At 37.9% G+C, this 16,143-nt stretch overlaps 1 protein-coding gene and 1 long non-coding RNA gene across 3 annotated transcripts; both read left to right on the top strand.

Annotated features, from left to right (window-relative positions):
- The first annotated feature begins 2,906 nt into the window (after positions 1-2,906).
- LOC122968610 lies at positions 2,907-6,356 on the top strand. Of its 2 annotated transcripts, none has more exons than XR_006398849.1 (4): positions 2,907-3,155; positions 3,659-3,686; positions 4,772-4,826; positions 5,586-6,356. It is a non-coding gene; the product is annotated as an uncharacterized LOC122968610 (long non-coding RNA). The 2 variants fall into 2 exon arrangements; XR_006398850.1 differs by lacking the exon at positions 2,907-3,155 and adding an exon at positions 3,176-3,499.
- Positions 6,357-7,556: 1,200 nt separating this feature from the next.
- Positions 7,557-15,924, top strand: LOC122968537 (nuclear receptor subfamily 5 group A member 2-like). The gene is made up of 6 exons (XM_044333863.1): positions 7,557-7,697; positions 7,822-7,963; positions 9,365-10,011; positions 13,432-13,551; positions 14,580-14,727; positions 15,355-15,924. The coding sequence occupies exons 1-6, from the start codon at positions 7,566-7,568 to the stop codon at positions 15,606-15,608; spliced, it is 1,443 nt and encodes a 480-aa protein (XP_044189798.1). The 5' UTR covers positions 7,557-7,565; the 3' UTR covers positions 15,609-15,924.
- The last annotated feature ends 219 nt before the right edge of the window (positions 15,925-16,143 follow it).

Below are 16,143 nucleotides of genomic sequence, written 5' to 3' on the forward strand. Positions count from 1 at the left end.
AATAATACAAATAAAGAGAAGAGAAGAGTTCAGGTGGTGAACAACAAATGCAGGAATTAACATTAAAATAAAACAGAAGATTAAAAAAATGTACAATGTATTTATGACTACAAGGTAAGAAACAGCAACTTTATGCAAGGATAATCAAATATTTGTACCCGAATACTGTTAATGATGTGCTCTTCTAATTTCAGTAACATTGTAAAGAGGAAGAGTTAACTTGTAACCTAAAGGTATGTTACTTACCGCAGTTCTGGTGCAAAGTCCCCACATTATGCATTCACAGAAACTCCAACAGACTGACGCAGAACAGTATTTATTTACCTTTTAAAATGCGTATTAGTGATACAGAGAAGTAATGTCTGGAAAAGAAAAGCGTCTGGTATTGTTGGTAACCACTGTTCTTCTCCCAGCACTCAGAGACTATCTGACTATCTGGAAAAAAAGACTGGTGAAGGCTTCTTTTATAGACTCACTGTGCATAAATTTGTCTTTCCACACTTTGTCTACATTGTTTGATTAACCAACAGTTTGTCCACATGGTTTGACTGACTAACAGTTTTACATTGTTTGACTGACCAACAATTTGTCTACATTGTTTGTCCAACTAACAGTTTGTATACTTTCCTCTGCAACTGCTGAAAGGTTTGATGATTTTATATTGTTTGTTTCTGTTTATACAAGGCTTCTTGAAAGAACATGAGATATAATGCCTATCTTTTAGCTGTTTTTTGATATTTATATGGAGATGTTTTTGATACATGGTATAACCTAAGCTATTTATCAAATGTATTGAGCCTTTCTAATGTGATTTTTAAATGGCATATGAATCAGTGACTTGCTACTCCTACAGTATGTAAATTTGATTGAGAACAGAATATAATGTTTGTTGAGATATAATGTCCCTCATACCCTGAAAAGACTGCCATGTTGAAACGTTGGTAACTTAATAAACTATTCTTGCATCGCGGCTACAAGTGTGCGATTGCCGTCCTAAACACTTGTACTTGTGTCCCAACAACTTTTTTTTTTACTTCACCAAAAAAAAAAAAAAAAAAAGCCTTTTATTAACATGCATACGGATTTGATATCAACAAAACACCAACATGTCATTGCAAGTCCATTGTAAAGTTTCATTACTCTTCATCAACATCAGATATTGTTTTTATTGTTTGGATGTTTACCAAAAGTGAATTTTTCTTGTGGGAATCTTTACTTCTCCTCTGTTCATTACAGTTTATTTTTTTACAACTGCTAACATGTATTTCTCAATACTGAGACACATTTTCAAACCTCCTCACACAGGCAGCACAACAGAAGTCAATGTGTACTTAACTGTGGATCAGATTCCATTGCTGACACAAAATGCATTCAATGACAACATCTTTCAAAATGTATGAACTGTTTTCTCACTCAAACATTTTGCACATGCTTACATACCATTGTAAAAACTGTTAAACTGTTAAATTTACCTTCAAAATCCTAACATAAGGCAAAATGATTGTAAATTAACCTGTAATTTGTTACTTTCTGTTTTATCTACATAAAAAGAAACAGAAAAATAAAAATACACAAACTACTAATTGTCCTAAATGTTTAATCCTCTCAATTGAGAGGATTAAACATCTTTCAGTTGCCTCTCAATTGATCTTTTTGGTAAACAGAACTGTGTGAATGTTTTTAAGGACATGCAGGATTGGCCTGAGGCTTTTAGATCTGTAAGCAGGATATGTTCTCCCCCTTTCCATCTCCTGTATTTGTGCATAAACAAACTAACTGTTAGCTTCACAAATATGGTCTATTGAAGAGTAACATTTTTTACAGTCTTCAAATAAAAACACAAAAAAGTATGTTATATTACATTTAGCATTATGAGAGTGAAACAAGCAGAATGGTATTAACATGATGTTAGGGGTGTCAATAATGACAAAATTGTGTTATTGGTACACACCCTGGCTTAAGGATAGAGAATATAGATTATATCCACACACATGATAGTGTACAGTATTAACTGTACTCAGACAAAAATCTAAAACTACATTTTAGAGTCCATGGGTTTTCTGTCCTTTGTCCTAGCAAATGGTGAGGTGAGTTTTATCCAAGTTGTGCTTGCAGTTCACAGTGGGATGTGATTTGGTCTTTCCATTGTTGGCTTTTGAGGGGCTTGAAAGGTCAGAGGTGGCAGGGTCAGTGTTCTGATTTAGTGGCCATGCAGGAGATGAGTGGTTCCTTATCTAGATCCTCGGTGTTCGCAGGATATTGTGGAGATGGTCTCGTAAGTCAGAAGTTTGGAAATATTACAGACAAATGCACACACTGTTCACAAAACACAGCCGATCATTGCCTGATCTCCAATCCACAATACAATGATGAATGAATATATATACACACACTCTTTCAATCACAATTAATTCTGCCTCCCTCAGCCCAATTTCCTGTCACACACACATTTTCCTACGCTGTCTAACTTTCAGTGCTCTTTCTTTTCCCTCAATCCATTCCTCATTCATCCTTTTCCTCTTTTCTTAGTTGCTGTTTTATTATTTTGTGTGTTGTTGCTTAGTTTTGCTTTTATTTCTTCATTCTAATTGAGATTCTCTCCTTCCAAATTCTACATTCCCTTTGTGCTCAGTTTTACTTTTTTAAATATTTTATTTTTATTATGGTAATTAATGCAGTTCAGTTATTTTTTTTAACATTTATCATTTTGATTAATTAATCAATATTTAATCTTGTTTATGCTTATGCATATGTTTATGTTGATGCTGACACATAATAATAATAATAATAATAATAATAATAATAATAATAATAATAATAATAATAATAATAATAATAATGGTTGTGTTGTTGTAGTGATATTTTTATCATCATCATTATTATCGTTATGAACGCTATAAAAACAGACTGGTAGGATGAAGATTAGGAGGATTATATGGAGCCAGAACAGTGACAGTTACATTGGCATCGAAAGTTTTGAGCGGTGCTGTAATTATAATTGTTATGTAATTAGGCAAAGTGTAAGCGAGGAAAAGTCTCGAGTCGTGTTCATTTTAGACTTCACCTGTGTGTTCGATTAAGCCATTTATATATGCAGCTCAACGTTAATAGCAATGCCCGAAAGAGAAAATACTGGTGATTAACGATAAAGGGGGGTGAGTCATCTTGATTCACCGTACTATATTTGGCTAAGCTAACGGCTAACCACCGTGGTAGAGACAGTGGGAGGCATCACGTTGTACACACCTGAGTGAGAAACATGTCTGCCCCCACCAGGCTTTTCTCTGAAGTTTTAGGGACAGAAAATGTAAACGCTGAAACGGTAACTGTCCTTGCAATTCTCACTCGGAGCAGAAAGAGAAAAGTGGCAGTGATGTTTACTAAAGTTGTTGTGTAAAATAGCTGAGCTTAATTTTGCGCATTTCTGAAGAAATGTCGCTTCAGCATCTCGTTTCACTCATTTTGCTTGATATGGAGTATTAAATCAGCCTTTCTGTCCGTAAGTCACAGGTCTAACATCGTTGCAGTCGCAGTGAGGCTATGTGGCTTTATAACAGCAGCAGATGTATGTGATACTGTGTGCCAAACTTGCATGTTCTTGGGTCTGTGATGCCCAGTTAGAAGTGACAGGTCTGTTTTTTTGTCCATCTCCCAACAGACATGCACAGTTTAACTCCAGTTTAACAGTAAGTTTAATTATGCCTCTCCCTGTCTATCCCTACACACTTTCTTCCTCTCCGTCACTGGCTCTGTCTTTATAAAGCTGTGTTGATTCCAGATGTTATTGGTGTCATATCCCCCGCCACACTTTGTTTGCACATTCTGTCATATGGCGTGTGTGTGTGTGTGTGTGTGTGTGTGTGTCCACCCTGTTAGGCTGAAAAATAGTAGAAACATCTGTCAGTTAATGCGATGCAGTTCAACACTAACACCAACTACATTTCCCACAGTTCATCATCCTGATTGATGGTCTGAATGATAAGACTTTAATCTCTCTGTGTTAACACAAAGTTGAATGAAACAGATGTTGGGTCTCACTGGCTGACCCCATGTTTCAAGACACCCACCCACACACACACACACACACACACACACACACACACACACACACACACACACACGCACACACATGTATATAGGTACACTTAGCTAGACTAATCTTGTGTGTTTTGCTCTTTACCTTTTTGTTAAATAAATGCTTTTGGATATACATGTTGTCTGTTTTAATGTTGCACAAGAATGAGTTTTGCCAAGCTCTGCTCTGCAAAGAACTCCAAAATCCATCAACCTTAACTAGCTATTGATATGGTGATTTTGTTTATAGTTATTAAGTTAACTATTAATGAAAGTTCCAAATTGATACATTAGTACACTTTGAGACTGAATTAGCTATCTTTTTCCCTGACTCCAGGGTGGAGAATTCTTATGAATATTTTTTATTGATTTTAATAATTAATGATTATCTTTAATAATCACTCATTATTGCTGATAATTATTGCTGATAGCCAAACTTGTAGCCAAGGCCCAACACAGTCTCAGCAAATACTCAACATTACAACCCTCATGAATGAAGGATTATTGTAAGGTGTCTGTATTAGACTGCATCAGGTTTGGTGAGGTCTACCTAATAAATTGGCAACTGAAAGTAATATTTTGACTATATCCACACTAAGGCATCTGAAAACTCAATTTATATGCTAAGATAAATTATGTCCCTTTTTCACAGAATCATAAATTCTATACTAATGCACTACTGATGTGTCTTTTCCAGCTTTCTTAAGCCAGAAGAGGCAGGGCAAGGAGCTTCTCTTCAACATTGTTCTGAGGTATGGTTTGGAATAACAATGCTTGTATATGTTGTTTTCAATATAGAGGTTAACATATCATGAAATGACACAAAAATGAATCACTCCAGATGTCGAAGGAGACTTCTGTCAGTGATCCTGTCATCCCTTGACCACAGAAATCGGAAGACGTGCGAGGCAAGCTTTGAAGAAAACAAGAATTTCACTGCAGTGTTGCACACCAGTTTTCTAACCCTACAGTGACCTAAAATATATAAATACACAACTGCTGTCTCAGTCCTCATTACCACGTGATTACATTTTCGTTCACCTAACATTTTAAATTACTTCACTTCACCTTCACTAAATGTATAGCCTTAAACTTGTATCAAAGGAAGTTCAGCATCAGGGTTGCTAATGAGCGAGTGAGTGCTCTAATCTGTGCAAATACGATGTGGCTGCTTGTCAGCTAAACAGGTTGTATGTGAGGACAGCAGACATGTGGATCTGAGGAGGAGCACTTTAAAACCTGATTTTTCTGATGACAATAAAATACAGACTTGTAATTTTAGGAAACACAACAAAATGGATATTTTCTTCAGTTTTTGGCAATATTTATGGAGGTAATTCAACACATTTTCAGCTTATTTTTTATAATAAGACTGAGCCCTGGTAGTAAGTGATTCACAAGGTAACCTAGACAAAGAAATAATATATTTCTTTCTACCTGTATGTAATCTACCCATTGAGACATAGAGTAAGTTGAGCTATCCCTTGATAATTTCTCTTCTCTTTCTACAGCTCTGCATAAGAGACACAAAGAGCTCCGGAAACTCATCAAATGTCTGAACACCAGACCAGACCCAGCCACAGCATCCACTGGAAAGAGGTCAAAGGTCATTGACCAGGAGTCTGTGGACGGCCGGAGAAAGATCAAGGAGGACATTCAAATCCAACGCCAGACCATCTTTGAAAATGAGGCTGCCGTCCCCCCTCATATACAACCAGCTGTTATCACATGAGAGAAATTGGTCACATGATAACAAAACTCCTTAAGAACTGAGTAACTCCATCCACTGAGAAAGGCCACAAGATGCCTCAGAAACAACAATTTCGACTTTGTGACCTTTTTTGTTTGTTCTTATTTAGTCTAGTTTTCAACATTGTGGTTCACCATAAGGTTGAGATCTCCCTTCCCTTTCTTCCTTGGCCTTAAAGACAACAGGCAATGCTCTCAAGTGTTTTGGCGGACAGGCACTTTAGCAAACCCACTCTGCTTGGTGCTGTGGACATGTGTTAAGTTTTTGATGTGCTGGACATTCTTTGTCTGCGGACTCTCAGAAACAGAATTTACCTCAATAAGGCTGTTGTTTTTATTTGTCTGCTTCAGCAGTATTTGAGCCACATATGACAGTACGTTGCCCACTTGATGTTACATTAAGAGTTGAATTTACTGTGTTAATGTTTAAAGACTTGTGATCAGGACATTGAATAGAGGTTGCTTACATGGATAATGCTGTACTGGTTTCATTGAAAAAGAAAATACACTGATCATTTGGAAAGATCCTTCAACTTGTCTGCTTTTCTTAATGCTTTTAACTCAAGTAAGTTTAGAAATTTTGCAAATTGAATGTTGTCCTGTACTACATAGAAATGAAGGGAAAGAGTTTCATTTGATCACATTTTATTTAGAGTTATTTAGAGGTGTTTGTTTTTATTTATATGGTATAGGGATAATAGTATTGCAAGTTATGCACAGCAAAAATGCATAATCAAAACTTGAACAATCCATTGAAAACATGGAATATGTAAATCACTGATTCAGTCAGTATTGTCATGTTGATCCAATTGCAAACTCGGTTATAATATAATTGAATGCACGGTTGTGTACAGTGTAAAATGAAAGGGAAATTCAATGTTGAGAAGTAAGACGAAACAAAGTTTCACTTTCAACGTTGATTCGTCTTTCAAAATCGAAACAAAATTCAGTGGTGATCCATCATGATCCACGACGTTGATTCAGCCGTGAATTAAGGCTGAAATGCCGACTGGCTGAGCAATCGTTGAATTAATTTGTGTGTGTAGTATTTTAGTTTTGATTTATTTTCTACTTCACACATTATCACTCACAAAGGTCACTTCACAAATAATTTGAAAATATAGACTTTAAGTCACCAAAAACAATGAAAACTGAAATAAAGCATGTGTTTGGTTCATCCTGTTTAAATCCAGCGTCTTCAGTTAGGATGCTTTTAGGAAACGAGGCCCTGGTCAGTACCTCAGACAGCTCCAGGATCAGGACCATGGAGATTGTCCCTCCTCCACAGGATGATGACATGAGACCAGTGATGCTTCCCGGCATATGTGCAGGTAGCTGCAAGAATACTCAGCATATACACCAACTTTGATTTCAGCAAATACTCAACATTTATAGTATTCAACAAAGGCCGAACAACAACAGGTAGGACAGTCAGTAGAGCGATGATATGATATGGTAGTTTTCTATTTGTCACGTAGCCTACTATTTTGTTTTCCTTTTCGGATTCTCATGATCCAGTTTGTTCGAATGCATTTATTTTCCGGGACAATTTAAACCACTGACATTATTTGTTTAATTTTTGATAAATGTTTTTGATCAACCAGCAGATTTGATTTTGGTTTCAGACTGAAGCAAACGTCACGATGTCTCACAGCTGCTGGTGCAACTTCTTCAGAATTTAAAACATTCTTCAGTTTTCTGTGTCACTTTTAGTCGATTGTGAATGGGGAAGAGAAACCGTAATGTTGCCTTTCTCAGGTCCATCGTCCAGCATGGAGTACAGACATGATGTGGATGTGGAGGAGCTGTGTCCAGTCTGTGGAGATAAAGTGTCTGGATACCACTACGGTCTGCTGACCTGTGAAAGCTGCAAGGTAGACGTTGTTCTCCGTTACATTACTCTGTTGCCTACTAGGACTGTGTATTGTAACCTCTGCTGTAGCTTGTGAAGCGGACAATTATTGTTCTATTAGTAACATCTTTTTTTAACACTCGCAGGGCTTTTTCAAAAGAACGGTTCAAAACAACAAGAAGTATATCTGTGCAGAGAACCAGGAGTGCAGAATTGATAAAACTCAGAGAAAAAGGTGTCCGTTCTGCAGATTTCAGAAGTGTCTTCATGTTGGCATGCGACTGGAAGGTAAGGAGGGCTTTTCATTCTCAGGAAATACATTTGTAGTGCCTACAGAGTTTAACTGTCGGTTATAAGTAAACTGCTGTTGTTTTGAAAACCTTGTATCCTCATACATGTTACAAATATACAACTTTAACCTGCTTCTGGCGGCCTATAGTCTTTTGTATGGTATATTTTAAAGCCTGCTGCCAACATATGAGATGAATATTTTTTTTAAAATTGTACATTTGAATATTAAGAGACGTTGTGTAATCCTAATCTAATCTAAACAATCCTAAACAATCCTAATCTAATCTTCGATGGTTTCATGCTGTTTAACATTTTTCTTTGTATTCTTTTCTGTTTTCTGTAACAACAACAACAACAACAATAACAATAATAGTTGAAAGCAGAGTAAAATGCTCTATCATGTTTAACTTAATAAATCATAGAACCTTTTTTCAGCAAACAGTAAAAGTAAAGTCAGTTCATTTGATTTCGACATACTGTCCAATCATTCAAAATAGCATTTGCTGTATTACATAATTTTGGGGTCAAACACAGTGTTACTGAGCAAATAGGGAAAACATCTCTAAAATTCAGTTGCTTTGGGAAATAAGAATCAGTCTGTCTTGCAGTGTAACAGACCCACAAGTTTAAAGGTTCATCATTTTCCAAGTGTGTCTTAAAACAAAAGTCAGGTGCCTGAATAAACATAGAAAGATTGCTATAATCCTCCTTTTCATACTGACCATTAAAAGATCCCTTTGTAATCCACTTACAATGTAAATGATGAAGGACAAAATCCAAAAAGTAATTTTGTGCAAAAATTAATTTAAAAGTTGATGTGAAGCTTATATGAGGCTTCAGCAGTCTGAGTTAGTCAAATAAATTGAATATCCCCAACAGTTACTCTCTTTTTAGTAAAAATTCCCTCTTTGTGTCTTGACAGAGTGTTTCCCTGTTGAGCTGCGGTGGCAGTATAGTAACAAAAAAAGGGACTTTGGCACTAAAAATGACAAATTTATGTTCAAAAAGGAAAGAAAAATGATAATGTTGAAACAGGATTCTCCATTCATCTTCCAACAAAAAGCACCTGAATCAGTTTAAGGACAGCAGACCCTCTGTTTTTTGAAAATTGATATTGTATTGGCCATACAATGAGAATATATTTGATGACAATAAATAAAGTTTAAAAGTTCAGGACTGGTTCATTTTCATGTTTCCCTGAATGAAAAGATGTTTAAAAGATATTTATGCTATATTAATAATAATATTTACTCAATACCTTTATAAATGTACAATGTAATTCCCCAAAGTTAAATGTATTTATTTATTTTATTTTATTTATATCATAATTTGTTTTGTGCACATACAGTATACATCAGCTTGAAAAACTGCTCCAGACAAATAAACATTTTTTGTCAGCTGTCCGTGCAGATCGGATGCGAGGTGGCAGAAACAAGTTTGGCCCCATGTACAAGCGTGATCGTGCTCTCAAGCAGCAGAGAAAGGCTTTGATACAAGCTAGTGGATTTAGAATAGAGAGCAGCCCACCTGTGGTCTCCTCAGCCCACCAGAGAGACTTTACCTGTACCGGTGGCCTCCACCCAGATCCCATCTTCAGCACCATCCCACTAACCACAGCACAGAATGACCGCATCAGCTACCAACCTCCATCACTGTGTACACTCCTGCCCTCCAACTCACCTGGTGCCACCCAGTACCAGTGCACCTCCTTTTCAAACTGGACCATCAAGTCAGAGCACACCAACATCTGTACAAGTTCACCACGCTCTGCTGCAGGAATCTACATCGACTCAGACAAGGTATATTCAAGACCTTTTTCTCCACATGGTCCCAGGATGCCTCAGCTAGTGATGGAGTTTGTGCGCTGTGATACAGATGAGCTACAGCTGCAGAACAAGATCACTGCTCGCCTACAGCAGGAGCAGAGTAGCTGGGAGAAACACAGGAACCTCAGCACCTTCGGCCTGATGTGTCTCATGGCTGACCAGACACTGTTCTTCATCGTGGAGTGGGCTCGCAGATCCATCTTCTTCAAACAGCTTAGGGTGAGATCCTATCTGATTTTGGTTTTAAATACTGAGCACAGTGTTATTATAACTGATCGTGTCCACATGGTCCAATTAGGTTGGTACATATAGTGACAACAAATGGCATGTACTTTGATAATTCATACTTCCTGTTTCATCATGTGGCATGAGCACTTACATGGTTCCTTCCCACTGTGCCAACTGCTGCAACTTTTCTGAATCAGTTAACTGGCTGACAGTTAAAGGTACCCTGTGGAGTTTCTGTTTATATTCAGTCTTTCTCACCAGGTCTAATAAACCTGTTGAATGCGCTTCCTCAGGAAACATTTACAAAACTGACTTTTTTAAAAATTTGATTTTGAAACCTGCATTGTTTACATACAGGTTTACTGGCTAGCAGCTTCTTCCCAGTTTAGCTTAGCTTAGCACAATGACTGGAAGCAAGGGGAAAGGTAAATTAATTCATTAACATGGACATGTGAAACAATAAATGAAAAAATCCTAATTTCAGAGTCACTGCAGACTTCCTCTAAGCTACAAATGCAAGCAGACATGCACCTGCCCACACGCACAAACACACCCACACATTTATACCATGTATCATACATTGGAACAGCCACGCTCATGTTTGTCTTGTGCTTTCTACTTGAAATGCGCTGGCTGTGATGAGCACATGCTGACAGGATGAATCACACATACAGCCAAGTATGACTGAAGTGACTGAAACACCAACGCTGTCTCAGCAGTTATTACACTCTGCTGACAGAAATAAGAATAGAGCAACTGAATACTGACTGATCAGTTACATTTGTAAAGGTTTATATTATTACAATTCAGTTACAGATTACATTTTTTAGATGGCAGCGTGGCACCTGCTGTGTTATTTCATCTTTCTGTCCCTCTAATACTTCTTAGACTATGTCTACATATGCCAGCCAAATTCTAAAATGTTGTTTTCAAGTAAAAATGTCATGTGTCCACAGCAGGAGTTTCAGCTTGTTTTCTGCAAATACCTCCATCAAAACTAAAACGCCCAAACAGGTAATTCTCCTCCTACTGGAGGATGTGTGGAGCGTAGATGAGCAAGTCAGCCACAGAAAACCAGCGAAGAAGAAACAGTATACTATTTAAGTTTCCGCTGTGGTTTCCTGACATTTTGTTTATTGCAAGCAGATTGCAACAGCTTGATAGATAGTAGTAGATAGCTGCATTTAACTCTAAACAAGCCGTCAAAGTAGACAATAAAGAGAACAACACTCACATGAAGCATTTCTTCTTCTTCTTCTTCCAATGAAACACCAATGTAAAACAATGAAATGTTGCCACCATTTATTTTGTCACTGATATGACAGCGTTTCTACAAAGCTCTGTTTTCCCTGTACATACTACAACTTCTTTTTTTTTTTTTTTTTAACTCTCCTCAAAACCAAAAACACAAGAGAAAAAGCAGAAGGAATTAATTAAACAGTGTGTTTATCTGTTGTAACGTTAATGTAAGCTGCAAACATTAGCATGCCCAGCTAACTAGCTTACTGTCTACAGAAGTAATGCTAATGTAGTGTAACATAGTACAGTAGTCAGGGAGCACATCATTAGCAAATGTTACAGTATTTTGAAAGGTAACAGGATACATTAGAAAAAGCCCCTTGAGGACTGTGACGTCCACTGTGTGGTATTGCCCCACTGCATGGGAGCTGGTCCTGAATGCTACTATATCAGTGTAGTGTGTTCAATAGCAACAACTGTATTTGTGAAAGTTTCTACTGCAGCAACCCCGGCCAAACTCATTCCCCGAGAGCGTGTGCCTAACTCATCTGTTAGTCCTCATTCCAGCCTTTTCACTTGTAAAGGTGAAAATACAAACATTAAAGCTAAAACTAAATCTAATCTGTGTTACTAGCCCAGGTATGTTTTTCTAAGATAAGCATAATAAAATAGCAGTAGAATAATAGTCAATAACATTTTTCCATGTCATATTGCTTTATAATACTAAGCCTAACTAGCTACCCTACAACAAAAATCTCAAATCATGGTATGTTCACACATTTCAAAATGATCTCAGCTTAGCAAAAAGGTGAGTCTGTACCAACCAATGTGATTGTAAATGTTTCTTGATAATCGCAGCTTAAGACATGACAAAAATGAAGCAATAGCATGCAGTTAAATACTTGTAAACCTAAATGCAGTCTCAAAAGTGTTCTCATGAAAATGCTTCCATTCATGACAGTGGTCTAATGTATCTATGTATGTCTCTATCACATCCACACAGCCACACAACGGCAACTGCCAGTGCTTCCTAGACATAACTCCAGTATACACGTGTGCTGCCATTTGTTATCCATACAGATAATGAAGTGGTGATTACATTTAGGTATTAACATTGCATGTGAAATTGTTGGCTTTTTCAGTGGCTGTTGATGGCTGGTGTCCAGGTCTTTGTGTCTGGTTTTCAGACTGGTGTGTGCTCATCTGTCACTGTCCTCAGGCTGTTTCCCAGAGGTTACAAAGGTTTCAGGTTGTCAGCTTTAATTGGAATGTACAGACATCATATTTGTGTACAGGCAAGAGTGTTCAGTCATAGCCATATTCCCATCAGTGTTAGTTAATACAACAATACAAGAATCAGATGCTGCATGGCTGCAGAGAGTGCAAGAACAGGGGTAAAGACAATATGAAGGTGTCTTTTCATCACTTTCAACTTATGGAAGTTAGGTTCAGCACCTTAAGCTTGCTTACCAAGCTTTTAATTGTATCTGGTACCTACCTGATAGCTTATTGCAATTTCTGAGAAGGGAGAGCAAAATGGAGAGGATGTGTGCAGTGAAATGAAAAAAGGGGAGTGAACAGAGGCAGCTGGAATGAAGTGGCTAACACAGGTTTTTAATTGAAAATTGAAATTGAAAATGAATAAATTGTCTAAACTTGGGTGATCATTGTTATGTTCAACAGAAGAAATGCAGTACTTTTCCAAACTACAAATTCTTATATACCCAAAGAATCCCCTTCTAGTCCCAGTTACTCAGTAATGCCATTTGGGCTTCACTCATGGATCACAACGAGAATAACATTGTAAAGATTTTCTGAAGTTATGAGAAATTCCTGATTTACTCTAATTAAAAATACTCAGTGTAGGATGAAACATCTGAGTAATTTCACATTTGGATAAGATACAAAGGAATGAGCATGTAGTACCATCTTAATTTAGCCCCCCAAATTTTCATGACCACAAACATAAGTTAAGCATATGAAATAAACAAGTTAAAAGTTGTCAAATTGTCTGGTGAATAAGGCATTCTGTTAAATCCTATTCTATATCAATTGCACATAGCAACAACTGTACATAAAATTAATATACCTAACAATTGTTCAGGTTGGCTGAAAGGGTCTTGTCTTAAAACCTGTATTTGAATGGTTTTACCTCTTTCTTCCTTCTCCAAGGTGACTGACCAGATGAAGTTGCTGCACAGCTGCTGGAGTGAACTGTTGCTGCTGGACATCATCTCAAGGCAGGTCCTGAACAGCAAAGAAGACAGTGTGCTCCTGGTCACCGGACAGGAGGCGAGTCATCTTTGATTCTGTTTTATCCCATTCTTTGGTCAATGCCTTTTTGAAGGCAGCAGGTAGATTTTTTTTTGCGAAGATACAGCCTCTTAATGCTACTTCTTCTGTTATCCTATGTATCCTACCTAAAATGTCTCCAGAAGAGGTGGGAATGATGCAATTCTTCCAACCGAATTCTCTCCATTTCCTTGAATTTTAGGTGTATCTTGTGTTTTGCAGAACACTTCTCTGATAATTCTATTTTGAGTTCTGATTCCCATTTTACTTTGATGTACAGAGAGCAGTTATGGATCTGTAAGCTGTGACGCAGTCTCAAATTTATTCTTGAATTTGTCTCTTTATATGCTTCAACCAGTACCTCAATCAACTCTTCTCTTCTATTTCAACATTAAAGATATAAAGTGAAGTGTTGTCCCAGTAGTGTTGTCTGTCCCATCTCATCGCAATTGTATCATGGTGGAGGGATTTGTGCTTTTGCCTGAGGGCCCCTGGAAGATGTCTTGTCCAGAGCCTGGGCTCCTGATAGGGTCACCCAAGGCAAATTGGTATGAGATGAAAGGCTAGATGGTGTTTTACACAGACCACTGTGATTGGTTCATACCTCATACCTCATCTTGAACAGGAACACCAGGGCATAGAAATGTAACCAGGACTGGGTATAGTGCTTCAAGGTGAGCACCTCCAATCCCTGTACAGATGTCCCAGACACCCCTGAAACCCCTGTGTCCTGTGTATTGCCAAAAAAGTGACACAGGACACTTGAGGGCAGATTTTAGCTTTGTGGAGCTTGGTGATAAAATAAGGAGAAACTCTGTTTTGGAACATAATGAAACATCACCTCACTAAGGGCATGGAGTCTAAGCTAGTGTGTAAAGGGTTACCAAACAAAGCTTTAAACACTAAACTGCAAGCCCCAAGCATTTTCCCAATCTTAGAAAGGAGCTATTTCACATGAATCTGAAATTGTGCTGTACAAAGTTACATCCATGACTGTTTCTGATATCTACACGTTTTCTTGGGTTCAGGTGGAGCTGTCAGCCATAGCCTCTCATGCTGGTCCCACCTTGGCCAGCTTGGTCCAGAGAGGACAGGAGCTAGTTGAGAGGCTTACCATTCTAAAGGTGGACCGGGAAGAGTTTGCCTGCATCAAATTCCTCCTCCTCTTTAATCCAGGTTAGTGACATCTGATGGTTTTTATCCATGAAGCTTCATATTGGCAAAAAACAGTCTTGGAGTTACCCACAGATTCAATCACTTGGATTTTTGGATCTTACCAACAGTGAATTATTTAGTGATTATCTAACAATGCAAACATCAGTACAATTATAGCCTGTTTCCATCACAAGAACTTTTCATCACAGGAACAATTTCAGGAACTGTACCTGCACTTGAGCCAGAGGAACCAGGGTCTAAATGTAGATTCTCAGCCCAAGTTCCTGGTGTCCAAAAAAGTCGCCACTCTGGGGACTGTACATTCCAAAGGCCTAGGAACTATCAAGGCAGAATATGCAGGTCATTCACTGTCCAAACACAGCCCCCACTGCTGCTTCAACTTTGAGTACAGCTTCATTCACAATTGCTAGTGTCAATTGTGAATGACTTTGGAGACAGATGTTCTGGAGTTCTCAAACACAGGAGTTCTCAAACACTACCATTGTTTTTTATCACCATTTATCTGACTAATTTGCCTAATCTTTACAGTTTCTCTCTCCAGAGTTTAGTTTAGCATCAGTTCTTTGCTCCATGATACTAACCTTCTACATTCATTGGTTGTTACTTTCCCTTTCCGCCACTGAGCAGATGTGAAACAGCTTGAAGACCATCCATTCATAGAGAGAGTCCAGGAGCAGGCTGAAGGAGCCTTGCTGGAGTATACACTGTGCACCTCCTCTCAGTACCTTGGACGGTTTTCTCAGCTGCTGCTGTGCTTGTCTGAGTTACGCTCTCTCAGCACCCTCGCTGAAGACTACCTGTACTGCAAACACCTGAGTGGTGAGGTGCCCTGCAACAACCTGCTCATTGAGATGCTCCACGCTAAGCACAGCTGGGCATGATGACTGAGTGGGTCTGTGATTGTCTGCACGATAGTATATGCAAGCATTAGGTTATGATGAATGTGTTTTCTGTGCTTTAAGAGTGCATTTTAGCAATAATATATACAATAAATATTTTTATAAACGGGAAAATGTGACACGTATCCACTGAGTCTGTCTTAAAACAACAGTCAGGTGCCCATACGAACATAAAAAGAGGTTTTGCCCACTATAATCTTCGTGTTCATACTGACCACTAAGATCCCTTCAAATGGAGGACAAAATCCACAGTCCTCGTTTTGTGCAAAAATATATTTAATGGTTTATATGAAGATAATATGAGGCTTCAGCAATCAAATTTGAGTTAGTCAAATAAAATGAATATCTCCAACAGTTACAGTCTTTTTCCCTCTTTGGGTCTCAACAGTGTTTCCCTATTTAGCTATGGTGGAAGTATAGGAACAAAAAGAGGAGCTTTGGCACTAAAAAGACTGTAATGTTGAAAGATATCTACTTAATTTGACTAATTTGGTCAGCTGAAGCTTCATTTTAACTT

The sequence above is a fragment of the Thunnus albacares genome, chromosome 18 (genome assembly GCF_914725855.1).
Source record: "Thunnus albacares chromosome 18, fThuAlb1.1, whole genome shotgun sequence".
Classification (NCBI taxonomy): domain Eukaryota; kingdom Metazoa; phylum Chordata; class Actinopteri; order Scombriformes; family Scombridae; genus Thunnus; species Thunnus albacares.